We start from the raw sequence: 23,366 nt of genomic DNA on the forward strand, positions 1-23,366 counted from the left end.
AGCTCCGCCAATTGTCTGCTGTGTGATTCTGGGCAAGTCACTTAACTTCTCTGTGCCTCAGTTCCCTCATCTGTAAAATGGGGATTACGACTGTGAGCCCCACGTGGGACAACCTGATCACCTTGTATCCCCCCAGCGCTCAGAACAGTGCTTCGCACATGGTAAGCGCTTAACAAATACCATTATTATTATTATTATTATTATTATTATCCCATCATCTCCAGCCCCTTTTTGGGGTCCCCAAACTGCAGCTTTCCCGAGCTCCACTGCGCTCCCCTCTTCCTGCCTGCGGACTCAGCTCAGGGGGCAACTAGAGCTCAGGGGGAGATGAGATGTAGACAAGACCCCTTCCTTCCCCCTGGCAACTTCTCGGGGAGCCTGAGAATGGAAACCTCAAGTAACCCAATGTTTACTGTTATATTGTCCTCTCCCGAGTGCTCAGTACAGAGCTCTGCACACAGTCAGCGCTCAGTAAATATGACTGAATGAATGAAAAGCCCTCCCACCTCCCGCTGCGTCTTCGGGGATCCACCCCAAGGCTCAGGAAGGAATCCGGCCTGGCCTCCAGCCTCCATCAGAAACTCCCAGCGGGGGCCGGAGGCCGGGCGGGAGTCGGGGTCCGGGCTTTTCCAGATAATTCCAGGCTGCAGCAGGGGCAGGGGTGAGGCCCATGGGCCTAGATAAACATTCTTCTTCCGACCGCTTCGTTCGCCACGGGGAATTCAGCTGACCAGAGCCCCAGCCGGGCTCTGGCCTCCTGCCCGGCAGGTTGGGGGGGCTGTGGGCCGCGGGGCCCAAGGGACTTTTAGACTTTTAGACTGTGAGCCCACTGTTGGGTAGGGACTGTCTCTATATGTTGCCAACTTGTACTTCCCAAGCGCTTAGTACAGTGCTCTGCACACAGTAAGCGCTCAATAAATACGATTGATGATGATGATGACTTGTTCCTCTTCACCCCCCACTCAAATTCCACCCAAGTGCCCGGTTCCTGCCAGCCCCCACCCCCCACCAGGCTTCCGGTCCCCCTGGGGAAGGGGGCGCAGGCCGTGCCGCCCCCCTGCCGGACTCTGGACTTTTAGGACCCTCCCTCTGAGCCTTGGGGAGCGAGTTCCATTCCACTCCAAGGGGATCCTCAGCTCCTCCCCTGACCATGCTCCCTCTCTCGCCTCTCCCTCTTCTTCCTCCCTCCTTTCCCTTCCTTCCCTCCCCTAAGGAAAAGCAGCATGGCAGGAGTAGCTAGAGCTCAGAACTGGGAGTCAGAAGGTCGTGGGTTCTAATCCCAGCTCTGCTGAGTGACGTTGGGCAAGTCACTTCACTTTTCTGGGCCTTAGTTCCCTCATCTGTAAAATGGGGATTGAGACTGTGAGCCTCAAATGGGACAGGGACTGTGTACAACCCGATTTGCTTGCATCCACCCCAGCGCTTAGTACAGTGCTCAGCTCACAGTAAGTGCTTAATAAATATCATTATTATTAATGATATTTTATTATTATTATTATTATTATTATTATTATTATTGGGAAGCAGCATGGCTCAGTGGAAAGAGCTCGGGCTTTGGAGTCAGTGGTCATGGGTTTGAATCCCGGCTCCGCCACATGTCTGCCCTGTGACCTTGGGCAAGTCATTTAACTTCTCTGAGCCTCAGGTACCTCACCTGTAAAATGGGGATGAAGACTGTGAGCCCCCCGTGGGACAACCTGATCACCTTGTAATCTTCCCCAGCGCTTAGAACAGTGCTTTGCACATAGTAAGCGCTTAATAAATGCCATTATTATTATTATTATTATTATTAATCTTCTCTTCCTTTCCACTCTTCCCTCCCTCCCCTCCTCTCCCCAGCTTTCCCTTCCCTCTCCCTTCATTTCCTTTCCTCCCCTCTCCTTTTCCTTCCTTCCTTCCCTCCCTCTCAGCTTCTTCCCGCCCTTCCCTCTTTTCTCTCCTTTTCCTTCCCACCCCCTTCAATGCGGCTTAGTGGAAAGTGGTCCGAGGTCGTGGGTTCTAATCCGGCCTCTACCACTTGTCCGCTGGGTGACCTTAGGCAAGTCACTTCTCTTTGCCTCAGTTACCTCCTCTGTAAAATGGGGACTGACACTGTGAGCCCCATGGGGGACAACCTGATGACCTTATATCTCCCTCAGCGCTTAGAACCATGCTTGGCACTTAATAAGCGCTTAGAGAGGCAGCGTGGCTCAGTGGAAAGAGCCCGGGAAAGAGGATGGGTCTGAGAACCTGCGGACCTCAGGCAAGTCATTTAACTTCTCTGGTTCTCCTCATCTGGAGATTGGGGATAAGATCCCTCTTTTCCCTAACTACCTCTTAGACTGTGAGCCCTGTATCGGACAGGGACTATGTCCCAAGTCATTCATTCATTCAATTCAGTGGTATTTACTGAGCGCTTACTGTGTGCTAAGCTCTTGGGAGAGTACAAAAGAATAAACAGATCACTTCCCTTCATTCATTCGTATTTATCGAGCCCTTTCTCTGCGCAGACCACTGTACTAAGTGCTTGGGAGAGGACAATACAACAATAAGCAGACATATTCCCTGCCCACAAGGATTTTATAATCTAGAGGGGGACACAGTGAGCTTAATCTGATCACCTTGTATCTACTCCAGCGCTTAGCACAGGGTTCTGGCAAGTGCTTAGGAAGTAGCATCATTATTGCGATTAAGAGAAAAGTTTTTAAAAACCACTGCTTTGCACTCAAAGTTCAGATTACACATAGAGAATTGCTTAAATGAACCACCTGATGAGTGCCCCGAAGGAAAAAGGAAACCACAAGTGAGATGAAAAATCAAGGAATATGGAAGAGCCCTGAACTGATTTTCAAATCGGTGTTCAGGCTAGAACCAATGACGATACCTTGCGTAGCCCATCCAGACAAATCTCCATGGCCAGGATGGGAGAAGTCTTCCACATCTGTAGACAGCTCTCGATAAATATTTTCTAAACTGGATGGGGGAGGCATTTCTCTGGGCCTCAGTGACCTCATCTGTAAAAAGGGGATGAAGACTGTGAGCCCCAAATGGGACAATCTGATTACCTTGTATTTACCCCGGGGCTTAGAACAGTGCTCGGCACATAGTAAGCGCCTAACAGATACCATTATTATTATTAACAAATACCATCATTATTAGAGAAGCAGCGTGGTTTAGTGGACAGAGCCCGGGGTTGGGAGTCGGAGGTCGTGGGTTCTAATCCCGGCTCTGCCACTTGTCAGCTGTGTGACTTGGGGCAAGTCACTTAACTTCTCCGTGCCCCAATTCCCTCATCTGTAAAACGGGAACTAAGACCGTGAGCCCCACGTGGGACAACCTGATTACTTTGTATCAACCCCAGCGCTTAGAACAGTGCTTGACACATAATATGCGCTTAACAAATACCATCATTATTAGAGTAGCAGTGTGGCTCAGAGGAAAGAGCACGGGCTGTGGAGTCAGAGGTCACGGGTTCAAATTCCGGCTCCGCCAATTGTCAGCTGTGTGACTTTGGGTAAGTCACTTCTCTGTGCCTTCAGTTACCTCATCTGTAAAATGGGGATTAAGACTGAGCCCCCCGGGGGACAACCTGAGCACCTTGTAACCTCCCCAGAGCTTAGAACAGTGCTTTGCACATAGTAAGCGCTTAATAAATACCATTATTATTATTATTGTTTTCTGGGCCTCAGTTTCCTCATGTCATTCATTCAATCGTATTGATTGACCTCTGTCAAATGGGGATGAAGACTGTGAGCTCCACGTGGGACAACCTGATCACCTGGCATCTACCCCAGCGCTTAGAACAGTGCTCGGCACATAGTAAGCGCTTAACAAATGCCAGGATTATTATTACTATTATTCAAACCCCGGCTCCGCCAATTGTCAGCTGGGTGACTCTGGGCAAGTCACTTAACTTCTCCGTGCCTTAGTTATCTCATCTGTAAAATGGGGATGAAGACTGTGAGCCCCACATGGGCCAACCTGAGCACCTTGTAACCTCCCCAGCGCTTAGAACAGCGCACTGCACATAGTAAGCGCTTAATAAATGCCATTATTATTATTATTGTTCTCTGGGCCTCAGTTTCCATTCATTCAATCGTATTTATTGAGCGCTGTCCAATTGGGGATGAAGACTGTGAGCCCCACGTGGGACAGTCTGATCACCTGGTACCCACCGCCAACTTTTAGAACAGTGCTCGTTACATGGTAAGCGCTTAACAAATGCCAGGATTATTACTACTATTATTCTCTGGGCCTCAGTGACCTCATCTGTCAAATGGGGATGAAGACTGTGAGACCCACGTGGGACCACTTCATTTCCTTGTATCAACCCCAGCGCTTACAACAGTGCTCTGCACATAGTAAGCGCTTAACAAATACCATTATTATTATTATTATTATTATTCTTCACACACCCCCTGATCTTCTTCCCGCCCTTTTCTCCCCTGCCCCGCCCCCTCCTGAGGGCGGGGCCTGCGTCACTTCCGGTCCTGCGCGCCTCAGCCTTCGCCGCCTCCGCCGCCTCCTCCTCGGTAAGAGGCCTCCCCCCGCCCCCGGCCGATTAGATCAGTCTGACACCCCCCCCCGGCCGGCTGTGGATTGGATCAGTCTGCCCCCCCCCGCCCCGCGGCAGGCTGTGGGTTGGATTAGTCTGGGCCTCCCCCGCCGGCTGCGGATTGGAACAGTCCGCCCCCCTACACCGCTCCTCCGTCCTCCGCCGGCTGTGATTGGACCAATCCCCTCCCCTCGCCGGCTGTGATTGGATCAGATTCCCCCCTCGCCGGCTGTGATTGGATCAGTTTCTCTCCCCTCCTCCCCCCCCGCCCCCGGCTGTGGATCAGACCAAGCTGGGCACGGGGCCCTCCCCGTCCTCCCCCGCGGCAGTGGGCTGCGCCAGGGCCCTCCCCTCTTTGTGTCAGTCATTCATTCATTTCATTCAGTCGTATTTATTGGGCGCCTACTGTGTGCAGAGCGCTGGACTAAGCGCTTGGGAAGTTAGAGAAGCATTGTGGCTCGGTGGAAAGAGCGCGGGCTTGGGAGTCAGAGGTCATGGGTTCTAATTCCGCTCCCCCACATGTCAGCTGTGTGACCTTGGGCAGGTAACTTAACTTCTCTGAGCCTCAATTACCTCATCTGTAAAATGGGGATTATGACTGTGGGACAACGTGATCACCTTGTATCCCCCCAGCGCTTAGAACAGTGCTTTACACATAGTAAGCGCTTACAAAATGCCGTCATTATTATTATTATTATTATTGTCTCGTAACTTCTCTGGGCCTCAGTTACCTCACCTGTAAAATGGGGATGAAGACTGTGAGCCCCACAGTCAGTGATGATTAAGCAATTAGGCTGTGCTCAGCACGTCGGTATCGATCAATCAATATTTATTGAACACTTACTGGGCTCTGAGCACTGTACTAAGCCCTTGGGACAGGATGCTTAGTGGAAAGAGCACTGGTTTGAGAGGCAGAGGACATGGGTTCTAATTCCGGCTCCTCCACTTATCAGCTGTGTGACTTTGGGCAAGCCATTTCACTTCTCTGGGCCTCAGTGCCCTCAGCTGTAAAAATGGGGATGAAGACTGTGAGCCCCACGTGGGACAACCTGATTACCTTGTATCCCCCCAGCGCTTAGAACAGTGCTTGGCACATAGTAAGCACTTAACAAATGCCATTATTATTATTATTACAAATCGTTAACAGATAGAGATGGTCCTTACCTAACAACGGGCTCACACTCTAGAAGGGGTAGACAGACAACAAAACAAAACATGGAGACAGGTGTCAGTACCGTCAGAACAAAAATAATTATGGCTATATGCAGAGCATTAAGATAAATTGAATAGTAAATATGTACAGGTAAAACAGAGTAATAAATCTGTACAAATATATACAAGTGCTGTGGGGAGGGGAAGGAGGTAGGGCAAGGGGGTATGGGGAGGAGGAGAGGAAAAAGGGAGCCAGCTATGGACTGTGCCAGGTTGGGCCCTTAATGTGCCCGCAGTCTCTCCCTTATGGCCTGCAGTGCCCTGTGCCAAGGTCCCTCCTTCATTCATTCAGTCGTATTTATTGAGCGCTTACTATGTGCAGAGCACTTTACTAAGCACTTGGGAAGTACAGTTGTCAACATATAGAGACGGTCAATACCCAACAGCGGGTTCACAGTCTAGAAGGGGGAGACGGACGACAAAACAAAACATATTAACAAAATAAAATAGAATAAATATGTACAAGTAAAATAGAGTAATAAATATGTACAAACATATATACATATATATAGGTGCTGTGGGGAGGGGAAGGAGGTAAGGCGAGGGGGAGGAGGGGGAGAGGAAGGAGGGGGCTCAGTCTGGGAAGGCCTCCCCAGTCCAGCTATGGACTCTGCCAGGTTGGGCCCTCCCTTGGGTTTCCCCTAATTTCTCCCTGTCCATCTTCCCCACCCCCTGTAGTGGACTCTGCCAGGGTTCCCCCCCTGCTCCAAAGGATAAAATCAGGCCAGCTGTGGACTGTGCCAGGTTGGGTCCTTGGGCTTCCCCTAATCTAATAATAATAATGATGATGGTATTTGTTCAGCGCTTCCTATGTGCCAAGCACTGTTCTAAGTGCTGGGGGAAATACAAGTTTGTCCCACATGGGGCTCACAGTCTTCATCCCCGTTTTGCAGATGAGGTAACTGAGGCACATAGAAGTGAAGTGCCTTGCCCAAAGTCACACAGCAGGGACTGTCTCTATATGTTGCCAACTTGTACTTCCCAAGTGCATAGTACAGTGCTCTGCACACAGTAAGCGCTCAATAAATACGATTGAATAAGTGGCAGAGCCGGGATTAGAACCCATGACCTCTGACTCCCAAGCCCGGGCTCTTTCCATTAACCCACGCTGATCCCCCACACCCCGACAGCGGACTGTGCCAGGATCCCCTGGCTCCCCCCACATCACGGGGTCAAATCCCAGCTCTGCCACTTGTCAGCTGTGTGACTTTGGGCAAGTCACTTCACCTCGTCTTTGCCTCAGCGACCTCATCTGTAAGATGGGGATGAAGACCGTGAGCCCCACGTGGGATGACCCGATGACCTCGTATCTCCCCCAGCGCTTGGAACAGTGCTTGACACACAGTAAGCGCTTAACAAATACCAACATTATTATTATTAGTATTGGCCCAGTGTGGACTGTGCCAGGTCGGGCCCCTGGGTTCCCCCCAATCTATCCCCACACCCCCTAGTAGTGGCCTATGCGAAGACCCCTGCCCGCCTCTCCCCGAACCAGGGCAGCTGTGGATTGTGCCAAGTTGGACTCCCGGCACCCCCCCGGGGTGGCTCCAGTCTGGTGGGCGGCCCGGCTCCATCCGGCCCAGTGGGAAACAGGATCTTCCTCCCGCGCTTCTGGCTCCGATTCCGGCCCCTGCCCCATTCCCGTCCGGTCAACGCCCACGCCCCCTCTCATCCCGGATCTGCCTCTGCCAACCACCTTCCTGGCCTTGGGCAGACTGGGTGGGCTGAGCCGCCCCTGCCAGCCTCACCCTGCCCCACCCCCCATCCCACAGTCCCTGGGCCCCGCGGCAGGGGGATGCCCACCTTTGGGGCAGCAGGGGTGAGGGTGGGGATTAAGACTGTGATTCCCACGTGGGACAACCTTGATTACCCCGTATTCACCCCAGCGCTTAGAACGGTGCTTGGCACATAGTAAGCGCTAAACAAATACCATAAAGAAAAAATAAAATCAGTTTTATCTCCTACTTAGATCACGAGCCCCATGTGGGACAGGGACTGTGTCCAGCCTGACTGATTTGTATCTACCTCAGTGCTTAGAATAGTGCTCGACATGTAGTAGACATTTAACAGTTTATCAAGCAAAAACTGCTCACCGTTGTCTTCAAAGCTGTCCATCCCCTCACCCCCTCCTACCTCACCTCCCTTCTCCCCTTCTCCAGCCCAGCCCAAACACTGCGCTCCTCTGCTGCTGCTACCCTCCTCACTGGGCCTCCTTCTCACCTGTCCCGCCGTCGACCCCCGGCCCGCGTCCTTCCCCTGGCCTGGAATGCCCTCCCTCCTCACATCTGCCAAACTAGCTCTCTTCCTCCCTTCAAAGCCCTACTGAGAGCTCACCTCCTCCAGAAGGCCTTCCCAGACTGAGCCCCCCTTTTCCTCTGCTCCTCCTCCCATCCGCATCGCCCCGACTCCCTCCCTCTGCTCTACCACCCTCCCCTCCCCACAGCACTTGTGTATATCTGTACATATTTATTCTATTTATTTTATTAATGATGTGTACGTATCTATAATTCTATTTATTTATATCGATGCTATTGATGCCTGTCTACTTGTTTTGTCGTCTGTCTCCCCCTTCTAGACTGTGAGCCCGTTGTTGGGTAGGGATTGTCTCTATTTGTTGTCGAATCGTACTTTCCAAGCACTTAGTACAGTGCTCTGCATACAGTAAGCACTCAATATGAATGAATGAAAGAATAACAGCTACCATAAAAAACCCTCCCCACTTCCGAAACCCTTCTGAAATCACAGTTCTCCAGGAGGCCTTTTCTGATTAATCTCTCCTCTCTCCATCCTACTGCACCACTTATCACCCGAGCACTTGGACAATTCCACCCCTATCTTACCACAGCACTTAAGTACGTATCTTTTAACTCAATTGCTTCCCCCTTCCCTGTCATATTTTATTTTGGTGTCTGTACTAACGGGGGAAGATGGGATTTCGGGAGGGCTTTGAAGATGGGGGAGAGCAGCAGTCCTGCCAGATAATAATAACAATTATGGTATTTGTTATTATGTGCCGGGCACTGCACTAAGCGCTGGGGAGGACACAAGCCAATCGGATTGGACACAATCCCTGTCCCGCGTGGGGCTCGCAGTCTTAATCCCCATTTTACAGATGAGGTAACTTTGGCGCAGAGCAGTTAAGTGGCTTGCCCAAGACCACACAGCAAAGTGGTGGAGCTGGGTTTAGAACCCATGACCTTCTGACTCCTAAGCCCGGCTCTGGTCACTGAGCTTTGCTGTTTCCCTTATAGAGTAGGAGGGTGAGAGTAAGAGGTCAATGGTGGGAGATGAGAAGCAGGCCCGCTGAGTAGGTTGGCTGGAGAGGAACAACGAGTGCGAGCTGGGGTGTAGTGGAAGCAGAGAGTGGATCAGGAGTGGGGATGGAGTTCCACGGATAAAGTCAGCTCGTTGTGGGCAAGGATTGTCTCTATTGCTGTTTTGTACTTTTCCAAGCTCTTCGTACAGTGCTCGGCACACAGTAAGCGCTCAATAAATACGACTGAGTGAATGAATGAAGCCATTCTCAGAAAATGGGGACAGGGACTGTGTTCAACCCAATCTGCTTGTATCCACCCCATCGCTTAGTACAGTGCCTGGCACGCTGTAGGCGTTTAACAAATGCCACCATTATTATTATAATTATTAGTCCCTGTCCCATATGGGGCTCACAGTCTAGTTCGACGACCTCTCCTAGCGCTCAGTACAGCGCTCTGCTTACATTAGTCCACTCGATCGATGGACTGATTTCCCCAACTTCTTCCCCGAACTCCACCCCCTCGGCCACCCAGAGGACCGTGGCCTCCCCGTCCCCGGGGTCCCGAGGCCTCACCTCATCGGGGCTCAGAGATCTCTGTTTCCCACAGCAGGGTCCTGGAACGATGCTCAGGAAGCGTCTGAGGGAGTCGGCGGCGGAGGCCGGAGAGCCGGTCCGGGACGAGGCCCCCGCGGCAGGGGTCCCGGCCCACCGTCGACCCCAGCCCGCTCCGGAACGCAGCATCTATTTCACCGGAGAGAGCCGCCTGGCCCGACTGGGCATGGACTTCTTCAACCAGCCTGCCATCGCCCTGGCACGGGCTCTCCTGGGCCAGGTAAACCCGCCCCACCGACGACACCCCAAACCCCCCAGAACCAGCCTCCGCTGCTCTCTTTCTGGTTTGCCCATGTCAGGACCCGGCCGTCCGACGAGATCAGCCCCCGGGGTCCGTGGTGGGCTTGGCTGGCAAAGTTGGGGCTGGGGGGTCCGTCATCGGGAGAGTTGGCTTGTCCTCGTGGAGCAGCGGGACAGGTGACGTGACCTGGGAGAGTGACTGACAAGTGACAAGGCCTTCCCAGACCAAGCCCCACTTTTCCTCATCTCCCACTCCCTTCTGCGTCGCCCTGACTTGCTCCCTTTGCTCTTCCCAGCCCCACAGCACTTACATCCATATCAGTTATTTTATTTATTGTATTGATGTATGTTTACTTGTATTGCTATATCTGTCTCCCCCACTCTAGACTGTGAGCTCGTTGCGGGCAGGGACTGTCACTGTTTATTGTTGTATTGTACTTTCCCAAGTGCTGTACACACAGTAATAATAATAATAATGATGATGGTATTTGTTAAGCGCTTACTATGTGCCAAGAACTGATCTAAGCAGTGGGATAGATACAAGGTAATCGGGTTGTCCCATGTGGGGCTCACAGTCTTAATCATCATCATCATCAATCGTATTTATTGAGCGCTTACTGTGTGCAGAGCACTGTACTAAGCGCTTGGGAAGTACAAGTTGGTAACATATAGAGACAGTCCCTACCCAGCAGTGGGCTCACAGTCGAAAAGGGGGAGACAGAGAACAAAACCAAACATACTAACAAAATAAAATAAATCCCCATTTTACAGATGTGGGAACTGAGGCACACAGAAGTTAAGTGACTTGTCGTCACAGAGCTGATAAGTGGCGGAGCTGGGATTAGAGCCCACGACCTCTGACTCATTCATTCATTTAATCGTATTTATTGAGCGCTTACTGTGTGCAGAGCACTGTACTAAGCACTTGGGAAGTACAATTCAGCAACAAAGAGAGACAATCCCTGCCCACAATGGGCTCACAGTCTAGAAGGGGGGAGACAGACATCAGAACAAGTAAACAGGCATCAGTAGCATCATTATAAATATATAGAATTATAGATATATACACATCACTAATAAAAATAAATAGAAGCCATGCAGCTTCTCACAGTAAGCTCTTTATAAATACGATTGAATGAATGAATTTATGAATGAAAAGAGAGAAGAGGACTCCAGATGGGTCCTCCAGAGACAACCGCGGTTAAGGAACGGGTGATTGCCCTTCAGTGGTATTTACTGAGCGCTTACTGTGTGCAGAACATTGGACTGAGTGGTTGGGAGAGTCCGATATTGTCAGTAGGTCCAATCCCCACCTTCAAGGAGCGTATGCGCCTGGGAGTCAGAAGGACCTGGGTTCTAATCCCGGCTCCGCCGCTTGCCTGCTGTGGTCTTGGGCAAGTCGCTTCACTCCTCTGGGGCCGAGTGACCTCCTCTGAAAAATGGGGATGAAGACCGTGAGCCCCATGTGGGGCAGGGTGGGCATCCCGAGGGCGGGAATGAGGAGAAGGAGCCACAGGGAGTAGGTTTCCTTGGGAGGAGCTTGGGTTTTGAGGAGAGAAGTGGGTGATTTGTGGACTGTAAAGTCACTAGGGGCCGAGAATGTGTCTGTTTATTGTTGTACTCTCCCAAGCGCTTAGTACAGTGCACTGCACACAATAAGCGCTCAATTTAATGTGACTGATTGCTTGACTGGACTGATGCAGTTGTCTAATTGGGAGATGGTGAGAGCTCGATGATGATAAATCCGATAATAATAATGGTATTTGTTAAGCGCTGACTATGAGGTCAAGCACTGGACTAAGCGCTGGGATAGATACAAGTTCATCAGATCCCATATGGGGTGCACAGTTTAAGTGGAAGGGAGAACAGGTATTGAATCCGAATTTTGCAGACTGAGGCACTGAGAAGTGAAGTGACTTGACTAAGGTCACACGGCAGACAAGTGGAAGAGCTGGGATTAGAACCTAGGTCCTTCTGACTCCCAAGCCCGGGCTCTGTCCATTAGGCCGCTTAACTTCTCTGTGCCTCAGTGACCTCATCTGTAAAATGGGGATTAAGGCTGTGAACCCCATGTGGGACAACATGATTGCCTTGTACCTACCCCAGTGCTTGGCACACAGTGAGAGCTTAGCAAATTCCATCACTATTATTATTATGGGGGTCACAATCTAAGGGGGAGGGAGAACAGGTCCATTTTACAGAAGGGAAGACTTAGGCACAGAGAATGGGAATGACTTCCAGCAGGCTACTGGCAGAGACAGGATTAGAACCAGGTCCCCTGGCCACCAGGCCCGATCACCTTCCATTGGGTCGTGTTACCGGGCGGGTGGAAAGGAAGGGCAGATCGGAGAAATAATCGGCAGGTTGAGTGTGAGGGTTGAAAGAGAGTGAGGGGTCAGAGGTGAAGGGGCAGAGGTCAGAGAGGGAAAAGCCATAGGCCTGGGGGATTTGGGAGGGGAGAGAGCCCATCGGGCAGGGCAAACGGGAGGTCACCCACCGGTGACCTCGACCAGCGAGGCCTCAGGAGGAAGGCCGGATCGCCAAGGGTCACAGAGGAGGGGTGGCAGAGCGGCAGTGGGCCCGGCCTGGTGGACTGGGGCAGCACCGGGCGACAGCGGGCAGGATAAGGGGCGACGGGCTACCCTTTCCTCCTCTTCCTCTACCCTTCCTGGTCCTCCTCCTCCTTCCCCCTCCCCTCCACTCTCCAAGACTCCCGACCGGAGGGGCCGGCTGTCGGTCCCGGGACAGTCTGGATGTTCCGGAATTTCCGGCCGATCGCCGCCCTCGGGGCATCTGGGGGACCGTCCCATGAGACCGTGTCCCTCCCCGGTTTCCGGCATCCTCGCGGCTTCCTGCCCGACAAGATCGGGAAGCCCGTTGGCTCTCTCCACCCCGGCTGCTAGCCAACAACAACAACAATAATAATAATGATAATCATCATGATATTTGTTAAGCACTTACTATGTGCCAGGCACTGTACTGAGCGTTGGGGTGGAAGCAAGCAAATCAGATTGGACACGGTCCCCTTCCCATGTGGGGTTCCCAGTTTTCATCTCCATTTTACGGATGAGGGAACTGAGGCACAGAGAAGTGACTTGCCCAAGGTCTACCCCGGGCGCTGGCCGGCCCGGCCTGATCTGTCCCCGCCTGGGCTCCTGCCTTGGTCCTGTTGGGGCTGGAGAGGATCATCATCAATCGTATTTATTGAGCGCTTACTATGTGCAGAGCACTGTACTAAGCGCTTGGGAAGTACAAATTGGCAACATAATGAGAGGATGGTGTAGTAGCAGCAGTAGTCATGGTATTTATTGAACACCCACTAGGGACAATGTGCTGTACTAAGCGCTTGGGGAAGTACAACAGCATTAGCACTACCGAGAACCATCATGGCCTAGCGGCTAGAGCCTGGGCCTGAGAGTCAGAAGGTCACGGGTTCTAATCCCGGCTCCGCCACTTGTCTGCTGTGTGACCTGGGGCAAGACACTTCACTTCTCTGGGCCTCAGTTTCCTGAACTATCATCATCATCATCATCAATCGTATTTATTGAGCGCTTACTATGTGCAGAGCACTGTACTAAGCGCTTGGGAAGTACCAATTGGCAACATATAGAGACAGTCCCTACCCAAAAGTGGGCTCACAGTCTAAAAGGGGGAGACAGAGAACAAAACCAAACATACTAACAAAATAAAATAAATAGAATAAAATGGGGATTAAGAGTGTGAGCCCCACGTGGGACAGGGACTGTGTCCAACCTATCTTGTATCTACCCCAGCACTTAGAACAGTGCCTGGCACAATATGAAGCACTTAACAAATACCATAATTATTACTACTATTATTAAAATCACCAGATATGTTGTTCCCTGCCTGCAAGGGACTTCCACTAGAATGGGAAGGAGAGAGAGAGGGGGCCAAGTGGGCCACTAGCCAAAGGCCCAGACCATGGTTGGGTCTACACAGCCTGAACAAAGTAGGGCACAGTCCAGAGGGCCGGTGTGGTAATAATAATAATAATAATGATGGCATTTATCAAGCGCTTACTATGTGCAAAGCACTGTTCTAAGCGCTGGGGAGGTTATAAGGTGATCAGGTTGTCCCACATAGGGGCCTCACAGTCTTAATCCCCATTTTACAGCTGAGGTAACTGAGGCACAGAGAAGTGAAGTGATTTCCCCCCCAAACCCTAGGCTTTCTGCTGGGAGACCCTCCCCGTCTCCCACAGTTCCCCAGGGGCGAGATGGGCCTCAGTTCCCTCATCTGTAAAATGGGGATGAAGACTGTGAGCCCGACGTGGGACAACCTGATCACCTTGTATCTACCCCAGCGCTTAGAACAGCGCTGGGCACATAGCGCTTAACGAATACGAGCATTATTATTATAAGATGGAGGTCCAGCGGGAAGGCTGGCATTGGCCTGGATGTATTTTTCAGGTGCTGGTCCGGAGGCTCCCTGACGGGCAGGAGCTGCGCGGACGGGTGGTGGAGACGGAGGCCTACCTGGGTCCCGAGGACCGGGCCGCCCACTCCAGAGGGGGCAAGCAGACGCCGCGCAATAAGGGCATGTTCATGAGCCCCGGGACGCTGTACGTCTACCTCATCTACGGCATGCACTTCTGCTTCAACATCTCCAGCCAAGGTGAGCAGGTGGGCAGACCAGTGGGTGGGCAGGCAGGTAGACCAGCGGGTAGGCGGGTGGGAGGTCTGCAGGGCAGAGCCAGGAGGGCAGCAGGAAGGAAGAGACAAGCAGTGTGGCCGAGCGGATAGAGCCCAGGTCTGACGGTCAGAGGACCTGGGTTCTAATCCCGGCTCCGCCACTTTTTTTTTTTTAATGGCATTTATTAAGCGCTTACTATGTGCAAAGCACTGTTCTAAGCGCTGGGGAGGTTACAAGGTGCTCAGGTTGTCCCACGGGGGGCTCACAGTCTTAACCCCCATTTTACAGATGAGGTAACTGAGGCCCAGAGAAGTGAAGTGACTTGCCCAAAGTCACACGGCTGACAATTGGCGGAGCCGGGATTTGAACCCATGACCTCTGACTCCAAAGCCCATGCTCTTTTCCACTGAGCCACTTGTCTGCTGCTGGGTGAACTTGAGTAAGCAACTTCACTTCCCTGGGCCTCAGTTCCCCTCATCGGAAAAATGGGGGTCAAGACTGGAAGGCTCGTGTGGGTCATGGACTCCATCCAACCTGACTAGTTAGAACAATGCTTGACAAATAGGAAGCGCTTAAAAGATATTATAAAAAAAAGCCCCCCTCGCTTCTAGTGTGTCAATCAGAAAAGAATCGGGGGGTGGGGGGGGGTGTCAATTAATCAATCAATCACTGGTATTCATTGAGCACTTACTGTGTGCAGAGCACTGGACTAAGCGCTTGGGAGAGTCCAAGACAGTAGAGTTGGTAGACATGATCCCTGCCTCCAGGATTTTACTGTTTAGTGAGGAGACTTTTTGTATTAATAATGATGGTATTTGTTAAGCGCTTACTATGTGCGAAGCACTGTTCTTTTTATGGCATTTGTTAAGCACTATGTGCCAGGTACTGTACTGAGTGCTGAGGCAGATACAGGCTAATCAGGTTGGACACAGTCCATGTCCCGTAAGGACCTCTCATCTTCCCAGATGAGGTAACTGAGGCACTGAGAAGTTAAGTGACTTGCACAAGGTCACACAGCAGACAAGTGGCAGAGCTGGGATTAGAACCCAAGTCCTTCTGGCAGAAAGAGAAAAGAGATTAGAGGTAGGGGAAAGGGCAGAATATCAGGATAGGGACATATGTGCCGTGGGGCCGGGGTGAGGGTCGAAGTGCTTGGGGCTACAGACCCAAGTGCCTAGGTGGGGAGTGCGCAAGGGAATGTAGGGTGTGGAGGTGAGTCAGGGAGGACTTCCTGGAGGAGATGAGGTTTTTGGAGGATTTTGAAGGTGGGGAGTGTGGTGATCTGTCGGATATGAAGGGGGAAGGAATTCCAGGCCAGAGGGAGGACGTTGGCGGAGAGATACACGAGATCCTCTAGATGGTAAGCTCATTATGGGCCGGGAAAGCGTCTGCTAATTCTATCCTATCGTACTTTCCCAAGCGCTTAGAACAGTGCTCTGCACGTAGTACTCGCTCCGTGAATACATTGATCGACTGAGGTACGGGAGGAAGGTTGGCGGAGTGAAGCGTGTGGCTCGGGTAGCGGTTGGGGTCAGACTGAGTCAGAAGCCGACGGCAGGGGTGCTGCGGTGGGGGAGGTGATCTGGGCCGGAAGCGGGCACCCCCTCCCCCTGGCCCCAAACCAGCCTCATCACGGAGCCGGGAGAGGGACGGGTGGGGCATGTGTCCACCCCTCCTCCTCCTGCCACGGGGGCTGGTGGAGAAACCGAGGGTGGCGGGGAAGTAGGCCGCGACTGGGCATCGAGGGAGGGGTCGGCAGTGGTCCCCACGCCGTGAGCGGCCCCGGAAGCCGCCTGGCTGGACCGGCGGGAGGGCTTCGCGGCACCAACAGCATGCCCGGGGGTGGGGCGCGGCCGTGCCCACTGGGAAACCCCTGGGCCCCGTGCCCGGGATGCCGGAAATGGAGGTGGGAGGTGGCGGTGGGGTGAGGTGGGGCCTGAGGGCAGAATTGGAAAGGTGGTTAGACTGGCCGGGTGGAACACAGGGGTGGGGTGGGGTGGGATGGGGGGGCGTTCTTCGTGCCTCCTCCCGACTTTGGGGTTGGAGTGGGGAGGCAGCTGGGGGTGGATGGGTGGGCCCCGGGACGGCTTGGAGCCGCTGGGACTGCTCTCAGCGTGAGATGGGGTGGGGTGCTTCACTGGCCACCACAGGCGTCCTCAGTTTCTCCCTGAGGGTCCCCACACCCCGGGCTGGGGCTTCCTCTGGAGTAGGGCCCAGTGTCGGAGGAGACGGGCAGGGTGGGGGCGGGTCTGGCCAGATCTATGTCCAACCACATTCCAGGCCTCGGTGACCCAGCTGGACCCGACCCCAAGGGGTGGCATGCCGGGGGAGGCACCGATGACTCAGCTTGTCTAAAACGGCTAGGGTGAACCGCTGCCCCTTAATAATAATAATAATTATGGCATTTATTAAGCGCTTACTATGTGCAAAGCACTGTTCTAAGTGCCGAAAATAAGACTCGAACACTTTTCATGACAAATTGCACCTAGCATTGGTTGGGCCACAGAATTAACGCCCTTCTATCCTTCCGTCCGTCCATCCCCACTGAGTGGGTCTGCGGCAGGCCGGATGGGATGACCGTTCTAGGCCTCGTCCAGCCTCTCCCTTTGACTTTGTGACTCGTGACCCTGGGGAGGGGGCAGGGGGAAGGGGTCGGCGGGGAGCGGGTAGGGCCCGGGCCGGGGTTGGAGGGTGGGCAGGGATTGGGGGGAGAGGGTGGGGCTCAGACCAGAGAGGGAAGAGCGGGCAGGGTTGGGGGGGGACTGGGCATTGCCCGGAGATGGGGTTCAGCCAGCGTCGCCTCCGAAAGGCAGCCCAGGCCATCACCGCCGTGGGCGGCGGCCTGGCAGAGCCGCTCCCGGCCTGGAGGATCCCGCCCAGACGGTCGGTCGGGATAAAGGAGGCCCTTGTGCCCACGGCTCCCGCCCTGCCGGGACTTTCCAGGATCTCGCCTTCCCACCCGCAGCTTCACTGGCCCCCACCCGCCACCGGAAAGCAAGGCTCAGCTCTGGGAGATCCTCCCTCCCCTCCCTCCACACTGTCCCCGCTCCCCTTGACTTTGAGGCCCCCTCCCTTGGGTGTCTGTGCGCATACCCACTCAGCCCCAGCAGCCCCCTCCGCCATGCCCCGGAGGGCCCAGACCCCTGTTGTCCCACCCATCCTGTGGCGGCCCCCCTGCCCCCCAAAACCCAGAGCCCAGGGGAGAGGCCTGCTGGTACACGGGCCAAGAGGCCCTCTGGCCTGGCTATGGGGGGCAGGATCAGTCTGTTACTAGGGTGGGCATCGACAGGCACGAGACAAGCGGCAAGGGGCACGCTGCTCTCCATCTACCCGCAGGGGCAGGGCCGCCCTCGCTGTAGCTCTCCAGTACCCTTGCTTTGCACATAGTAAGCGCTTAATAAATGCTATCATTATTATTATTATTATTACCCTTGAAGGGGGAAGGGAGGAGGAGAGTGGAGGCACCAGGGACCCTGGCACGGCTCCTCCCAAAAACCAATCGATCGATCAACGGTATTCACTGAACACATACTGGTTGCAGAGCACCGTAGGAAGAGCCCGATCAAACAGAGTTGGTAGACAAGTGTCCTTCGCTCAGGGTTTACAATCTACAGGGGGAACCAGGCAGTAAAACGGATTAATCAGGGAGAGGGGAAATAGCAGAGTATGAGGATGTGGATGGAAGTGGTGTGGGTATGGGGTATTAAGGGGATATGCAGCCAAGTGCATAGTCATCGCTGCGGGGAGGGAAACTGAGGGTGTGGTCAGGGAAGGCCTCTTGGGGGAGGTGATTTTTAGGAGGGCTTTGAGGTTGGGGAGAGCGGGGGACTGTGGGTTGTGAAGGGGGAGGGACTTCCAGGCTGGAGACGGGATGCGGGTGAGCGGTCACTGGCGTGATGGCCCGTCCTGGGCCCCACCCGAGGGGAGAGAGGCGTGGGCGTGGTGGTGGGCGGCAGCCCGTCTGAGGTGGGCATGTCCATCCGGCGGCAGGGGCCGGGGCCTGCGTCCTGCTGCGGGCCCTGGAGCCGCTGGAGGGCCTGGCCGCCATGCGGGACCACCGCCGGCTGCGCCGGCGCGGGGGGAAGGCCCTGCGCGACCGCGACCTCTGCAACGGCCCCGCCAAGCTGTGCCAGGCCCTGGCCATCGACCGCACCTTCGACCGGCGCCAGCTGGCGGACGACGCGGCCCTCTGGATGGAGCCCGGGGCCGAGCCGCCCGGCCCGGGGGCCGTGGTGGCCGCCGCCAGGATCGGCGTCGAGGCCGCCGGGGACTGGGCCCTCAAGCCGCTGCGCTTCTACGTCCGCGGCCACGCCTGCGTCAGCGTGCTGGACAAAGAGGCCGAGCGCCGGCTGCCCGGGGAATCCTAGCTGGGTGGCGGGCCTGCGACGCCCGTGGCTTTTAAGAGTTGGAACCAATAAAGGCCTTTGTGTAACCGGGGCAGCTCTTCCTGAACCGTCCGGGCCGCGCCCCTGAACCCACCTGCATTGGACCCACTCATCCGGGCACCACACTGACTCCCTCAGCTCTGCCGTGTGGTATTAATTGAGCACCTCTTCTGTGCACGGCACCGTGCTAGGAGAGAACTGTACACAAGAGTTGGCAGACACGTTCCCTGTCTTCAAAGAGCTTACGGTCCTTTATTCGACAGTCCAGTGGGTAGGTGGGGGATCTCGGAAAAGGGTCAGTCCTCAGGCCCACCCCACCGGAAATGCTGGGAGCCTGTGGTGTGTCCCCCCCCCCACCCCGGCCCTGCCGTCTGGCCAGTTTGGGACAGGAGGCAGGGCACTGCGAGCAGCTCTGGGGTGTGTCGCCCAAACACTGGTGAGGGTGGCAGTGACCGTCCAGTTAAGCCGGGCTGGCTGCACTGCCTGGTGGACCCCAGCCCAAGGTGTGCCCCCATTGACCGGGGGGAGGAGGAGAGGCAGGAGGCCCCAGCTCCCCAGGCATGTGGGCAAGAGCAGGTGTCCTCTCCTCCCGGGGAGCCCTGACTGCTTTGACACCCCCAAACCCCTCTCTTCAGAGATCAGCCCCCCCTTCCCCTCTGGTGTTGACGGAGCTCGGCCCAACCCTCCCCAGGTGCCTCCTTCCCGTGCCGCTTCCCAGTACCCGGCTATCTTAGCGGACACCCAGTGCCCCCTGAAGCTGTGTGGGAGTCCGAGCGGGCTTCTCGCCCTCACCCCCCCGCCCCAAGTCCTGGGGCTCAGTTCCCGTAGCGGGGTTGGGGGAACCCTGGCTCTGAGCCCCTGCCCTCCGGATGCAGGTAGAGAGGGGATTCCGCACCTCAACCCGGGGAAGCCCAGGCCCAGTTTGCATGGTGGCGGTGGATCCGAGAGGGTCGCGGATCCCGGGGCACCCCCCCGAGAAGGGGCAGGCTGTGAAGAGGATGGCGACTGATGGTCAGAGGCCGACCACAAGCCACGGAGGGGAACGGGTCAACGGGCAGAGGCGGCCCAGGTCCGGAATCCCAGACTCAGCCCGCCGGCTGGCCGGTCCGGGGCGGGCACTCACTTGGGCAGGGCCTGGAAGACGGCGATGACGGGGTCCTCGTGGGTGGTGACCACCAGGACGCTGCGGAACTTGTCGAAGAGGGTGAGCAGTTGGGAGCGGCGGGCGTTCTCGTTGTACATGATCTCCTCCAGATGATGGCGGCCACGGAAGTAATGCAGGAGCCTGGGGGCCGCGGGGGAGACGGGACGCTGGGTGGCGGGGAGGGGCTCCCCCGTGCTCCCCAAGCACGTGCCCCGCTCCCTGGGAGGCGACCCCTGCCCCAATAGGCCCGGCCACCCCCTGCGGGCAGCGTGGCCCCGAGCGGCCTCTCCGTCACCTCAGGGGATGGTGCCACTTGGCAGTGTGGGCGGGGCACACCGTATCCCAGCCCCGCCCTCAGCCGGACTCACCCTCAGGCCCGCCGACATAATAATCATAGTTGTGGTATTTGTTAAGCGCTTTCTACGGGCCAGGCACCGTCAGAAGCGCCGAGGTGGATACAAGCAAATCGGGTCGGACACAGTCCCTGTCCCGTGCGGGGCTCAAAGTGTCGATCCCCATTTTTCAGATGAGGGGAGCTGAGGCCCGGAGAAGTGAAGTGCCTTGCCTAAGGCCACACAGCGGACAAGTGGTGGAGCCAGGATTAGAGCCCACGACTTTCTGACTCATGGCATTAGAACCCACGAACCCACGGCATCCGGCTCCACCCTCAACCGAGCCGACCCCCGTTCTGGCCTTTAGCCCTGTTCCGTCTCCCACCCAATTGCCCTCACCCTGGCCAACTTCCGGCCTCGCCCTCAGGAAGGCCAACAACCCCTTGGGCCCACCCTTAACTCGGCCAATCCCCCAATCTGGCCATCAGGCAGGCCCACCCAGGGCCCGCCCTCAACTCTGTCCATCCCCAGCCCTGCTCTTCCGTTGGCCACTCCAAGCCCTGTCCATCCCGAGCCCCAGCCCCATCCTCGCCCTCAGCCCGGTCCATCCCTGGCCCGGTCAAACCCAGGCCCCGTCCAGGTCCACGCCCACCCCCGGCCCCCGTCCTTCCATCCCCCCTCCGCGGCGTGGCACCTGGCGAACATGCGCAGGTCTTCAGGGCTCTGGGCGGCGGGCACGCTGAGGATGGCCTCGCGCTCGTGTTCGGCCAGGCTGGCCAGCAGGCTCTCCGTCATCCGCCGGTTGAGCGGGGAGTCCCCGCTGGGGATCAGCTCGGCGCTCGAGTTCTCCACGCTGGGGCTGGTCAGGGTCATGTCGTCGCTGCTGGCTGCCGCCGTCGCCACGTGGCCGGGGAGGAGGGGGAGACACGGCTGGCTCGGACTCAGGCTGCCCTGGGACCTGAGGGTCCCGCCCTCCCCGCAGAGCCCCCCCACCCACCCCGGGGCAGCTGTCGAAGACCCCTTGTGCCCGGCCTGACAAGGAATCTCTAGGGCCCGGTGGCCTCCGCTGCCCTGGGACAGGTTGGGATGCCTGCCCCGTTGGGAGAGGAAGGGAAGACTGAGGGCCCTGGACTCGGTCCCTCCGCTCACGGCAGTGCCCGAAGCAGGAAAGTGTAGGAGGAAGGGGCACTTAGGCCCTGCCAACTTCCCTGCAGGAGGTGATGGCCCCGACCCAGAGCCCATCGGACTGGGGGTGCCCCCGCCCTGGCCAAGAGAGCCGATCGAAGGGACGCCAACGGGCTCAACCTTTCCCCTCTCCTGGGAGGCCGGGGGAGGAGGATGGGATGGAGAAGGAGGAGGAGGGAATTGGGAGGGAGGACAATGGGAAAGAGAGGGAGGAGGTTGGGGTGGAGAGGGAGGCAGTATGGGAGGGAGGAGGATGGGAGAAAAGGTGCAGTGACAGTGGGGTGTGCCATACTTGGGGAGCCAAAGCTGAGGGCGTTGGGGGTGCTGAGACTGCGGCCGCCGCGCGCGGAGAAGGGGACGTCGTCATCGCGGGCCCCGGGCGGAGGCGGCGGCTCCTCGGCCGGGGGCACCATGAGGCACACGTAGGTGTGCAGCTGGACGAGCAGGCGGCGCTGGAGCATCCACACCACCATCTGGATCAGCTGCGTCTGCGAGGGCCGCCCGGTCACTTCAGGCCACCCGCCGGGCACGGAGGGCACAGCGCAGCCTCTCCCTCCTCGTTCCCATCCCAACAGGCAACCTTTCTCCTACCCCAGGGGATGCAGCCTCGCCCCCTGGGACGTGTTCCGGGCATTGGTTCCCTATCATTTGCACGCCCCTCCGTCGGCATGTGTGTCTAGGGTCTAAGCGCCGGGTAATTCCGGCAGGCCTGGGTTCCCCGTCCCCAAGGAGGGGACAGCAGGTAGCAGGGTTGGGGGGAACCACTCGGTTCCGCTCTTCTCAGGCCCAGGGGCATATGGGTGGCAGCGGCGGGGCAGATCTTGGAACAGAGGCCAACCGATGTCTTCTAGGCATCGCTCGAGACAGTCTAGGCCCTGGTCCTAGGCCTCTGGGCCCCTCTGACGAGAGGGACGGCCCCACCCTCATCACAGATAGGGAGGGAATGAATCCAGGAGAGAGGGAGACGCCCATGGCGTTCCCACAGTGCCCTCCACACTCAGGCCACCGGGCAGGGCCAGACCCTCCCGCACCCAATAAACGCCCCGGCGGGCACAAGACGCGGCCCTCGTCCCACCAGTGACCATGAAAGGCAGTGGGGCCTACTGGTAAGCGCACAAATCTGGGAGGCGGGAGACCCGGGTTCTAGTCCCAGCTCTGCCCCGGGGTCTGCTGAGTGACCTCGGGGTAATTAATCAATCTCCCTGGACCTCAATTTCCTCAAGTGACAAATAGGGGTAAGACTGAACACTTGGAGCTTAATAGCGGATTTTGCCTCAGCGGAGGCGAGCATTGGAAATCTACTCCCATCGGAAGCTGTGCAGCTGGAAGCACCAAATGGGGATGAAGACTGTGAGCCCCCCATGGGACAACCTGATCACCTTGTAACCTCCCCAGCGCTTAGAACAGTGCTTTGCACATAGTAAGCGCTTAATAAATGCTATTATTATTATTATTATCAGCTGGTGCTGGGGGATTTGAGTAGATTCGTGGAGGAATGACTATGCTGGGTCACTGGGGGAGAGTCAGGGATGGAGAGGGGAGAGTAAAGGGTGTTGGTTGGGCCTTGCTGGGTCACTGGAGGGACAGTTGGGGATGGAAAGGGGACAGCACGTTGGGTAGGACTGTCTCTATCTGTTGCCAAACTGTACTTTCCAAGTGCTTAGTAAAGTGCTCCGCGCACAGTAAGCGCTCAATAAATACGATTGAATGAATCTTACTGTGTGCAGAACACTGTACTAAGCAGTTGGGAGAGTAAAATAAAACAACATAACAGAGTTACTAGGCTCGTTACCTGCCCACAAGGATCTAGAGG

General features: G+C 55.8%; 2 protein-coding genes across 4 annotated transcripts in view; one reads left to right on the forward strand and one right to left on the reverse strand.

The window, feature by feature from the left end:
* The first annotated feature begins 5,046 nt into the window (after positions 1–5,046).
* Positions 5,047–18,923, forward strand: MPG (N-methylpurine DNA glycosylase). Its single transcript, XM_038763378.1, has 4 exons — positions 5,047–5,078; positions 9,610–9,834; positions 14,285–14,489; positions 18,498–18,923. Exons 2-4 carry the CDS (start codon positions 9,625–9,627, stop codon positions 18,872–18,874), a joined length of 792 nt encoding a protein of 263 aa, XP_038619306.1. The 5' UTR covers positions 5,047–5,078; positions 9,610–9,624; the 3' UTR covers positions 18,875–18,923.
* Positions 18,924–19,476: 553 nt separating this feature from the next.
* The window catches only part of NPRL3 (NPR3 like, GATOR1 complex subunit), a 38,266-nt gene continuing 34,376 nt past the window's right edge, over positions 19,477–23,366 (reverse strand). Inside the window, exons 12-14 of one of the 3 annotated variants that reach the window (XM_038762948.1) lie at positions 21,846–22,041; positions 21,063–21,255; positions 19,477–20,177 (exon numbers count right to left, since the gene is read on the reverse strand). In XM_038762948.1, coding sequence (XP_038618876.1) covers positions 20,012–20,177; positions 21,063–21,255; positions 21,846–22,041 — 555 coding nt within the window. In that variant the 3' untranslated portion in view covers positions 19,477–20,011. The remainder of the gene's footprint in view (positions 20,178–21,062; positions 21,256–21,845; positions 22,042–23,366) is intronic. The other 2 variants (XM_038762947.1, XM_038762949.1) reach the window with 2 other exon arrangements.

This window comes from Tachyglossus aculeatus, chromosome 21 (genome assembly GCF_015852505.1).
Source record: "Tachyglossus aculeatus isolate mTacAcu1 chromosome 21, mTacAcu1.pri, whole genome shotgun sequence".
Taxonomy (NCBI): Eukaryota; Metazoa; Chordata; class Mammalia; order Monotremata; family Tachyglossidae; genus Tachyglossus; species Tachyglossus aculeatus.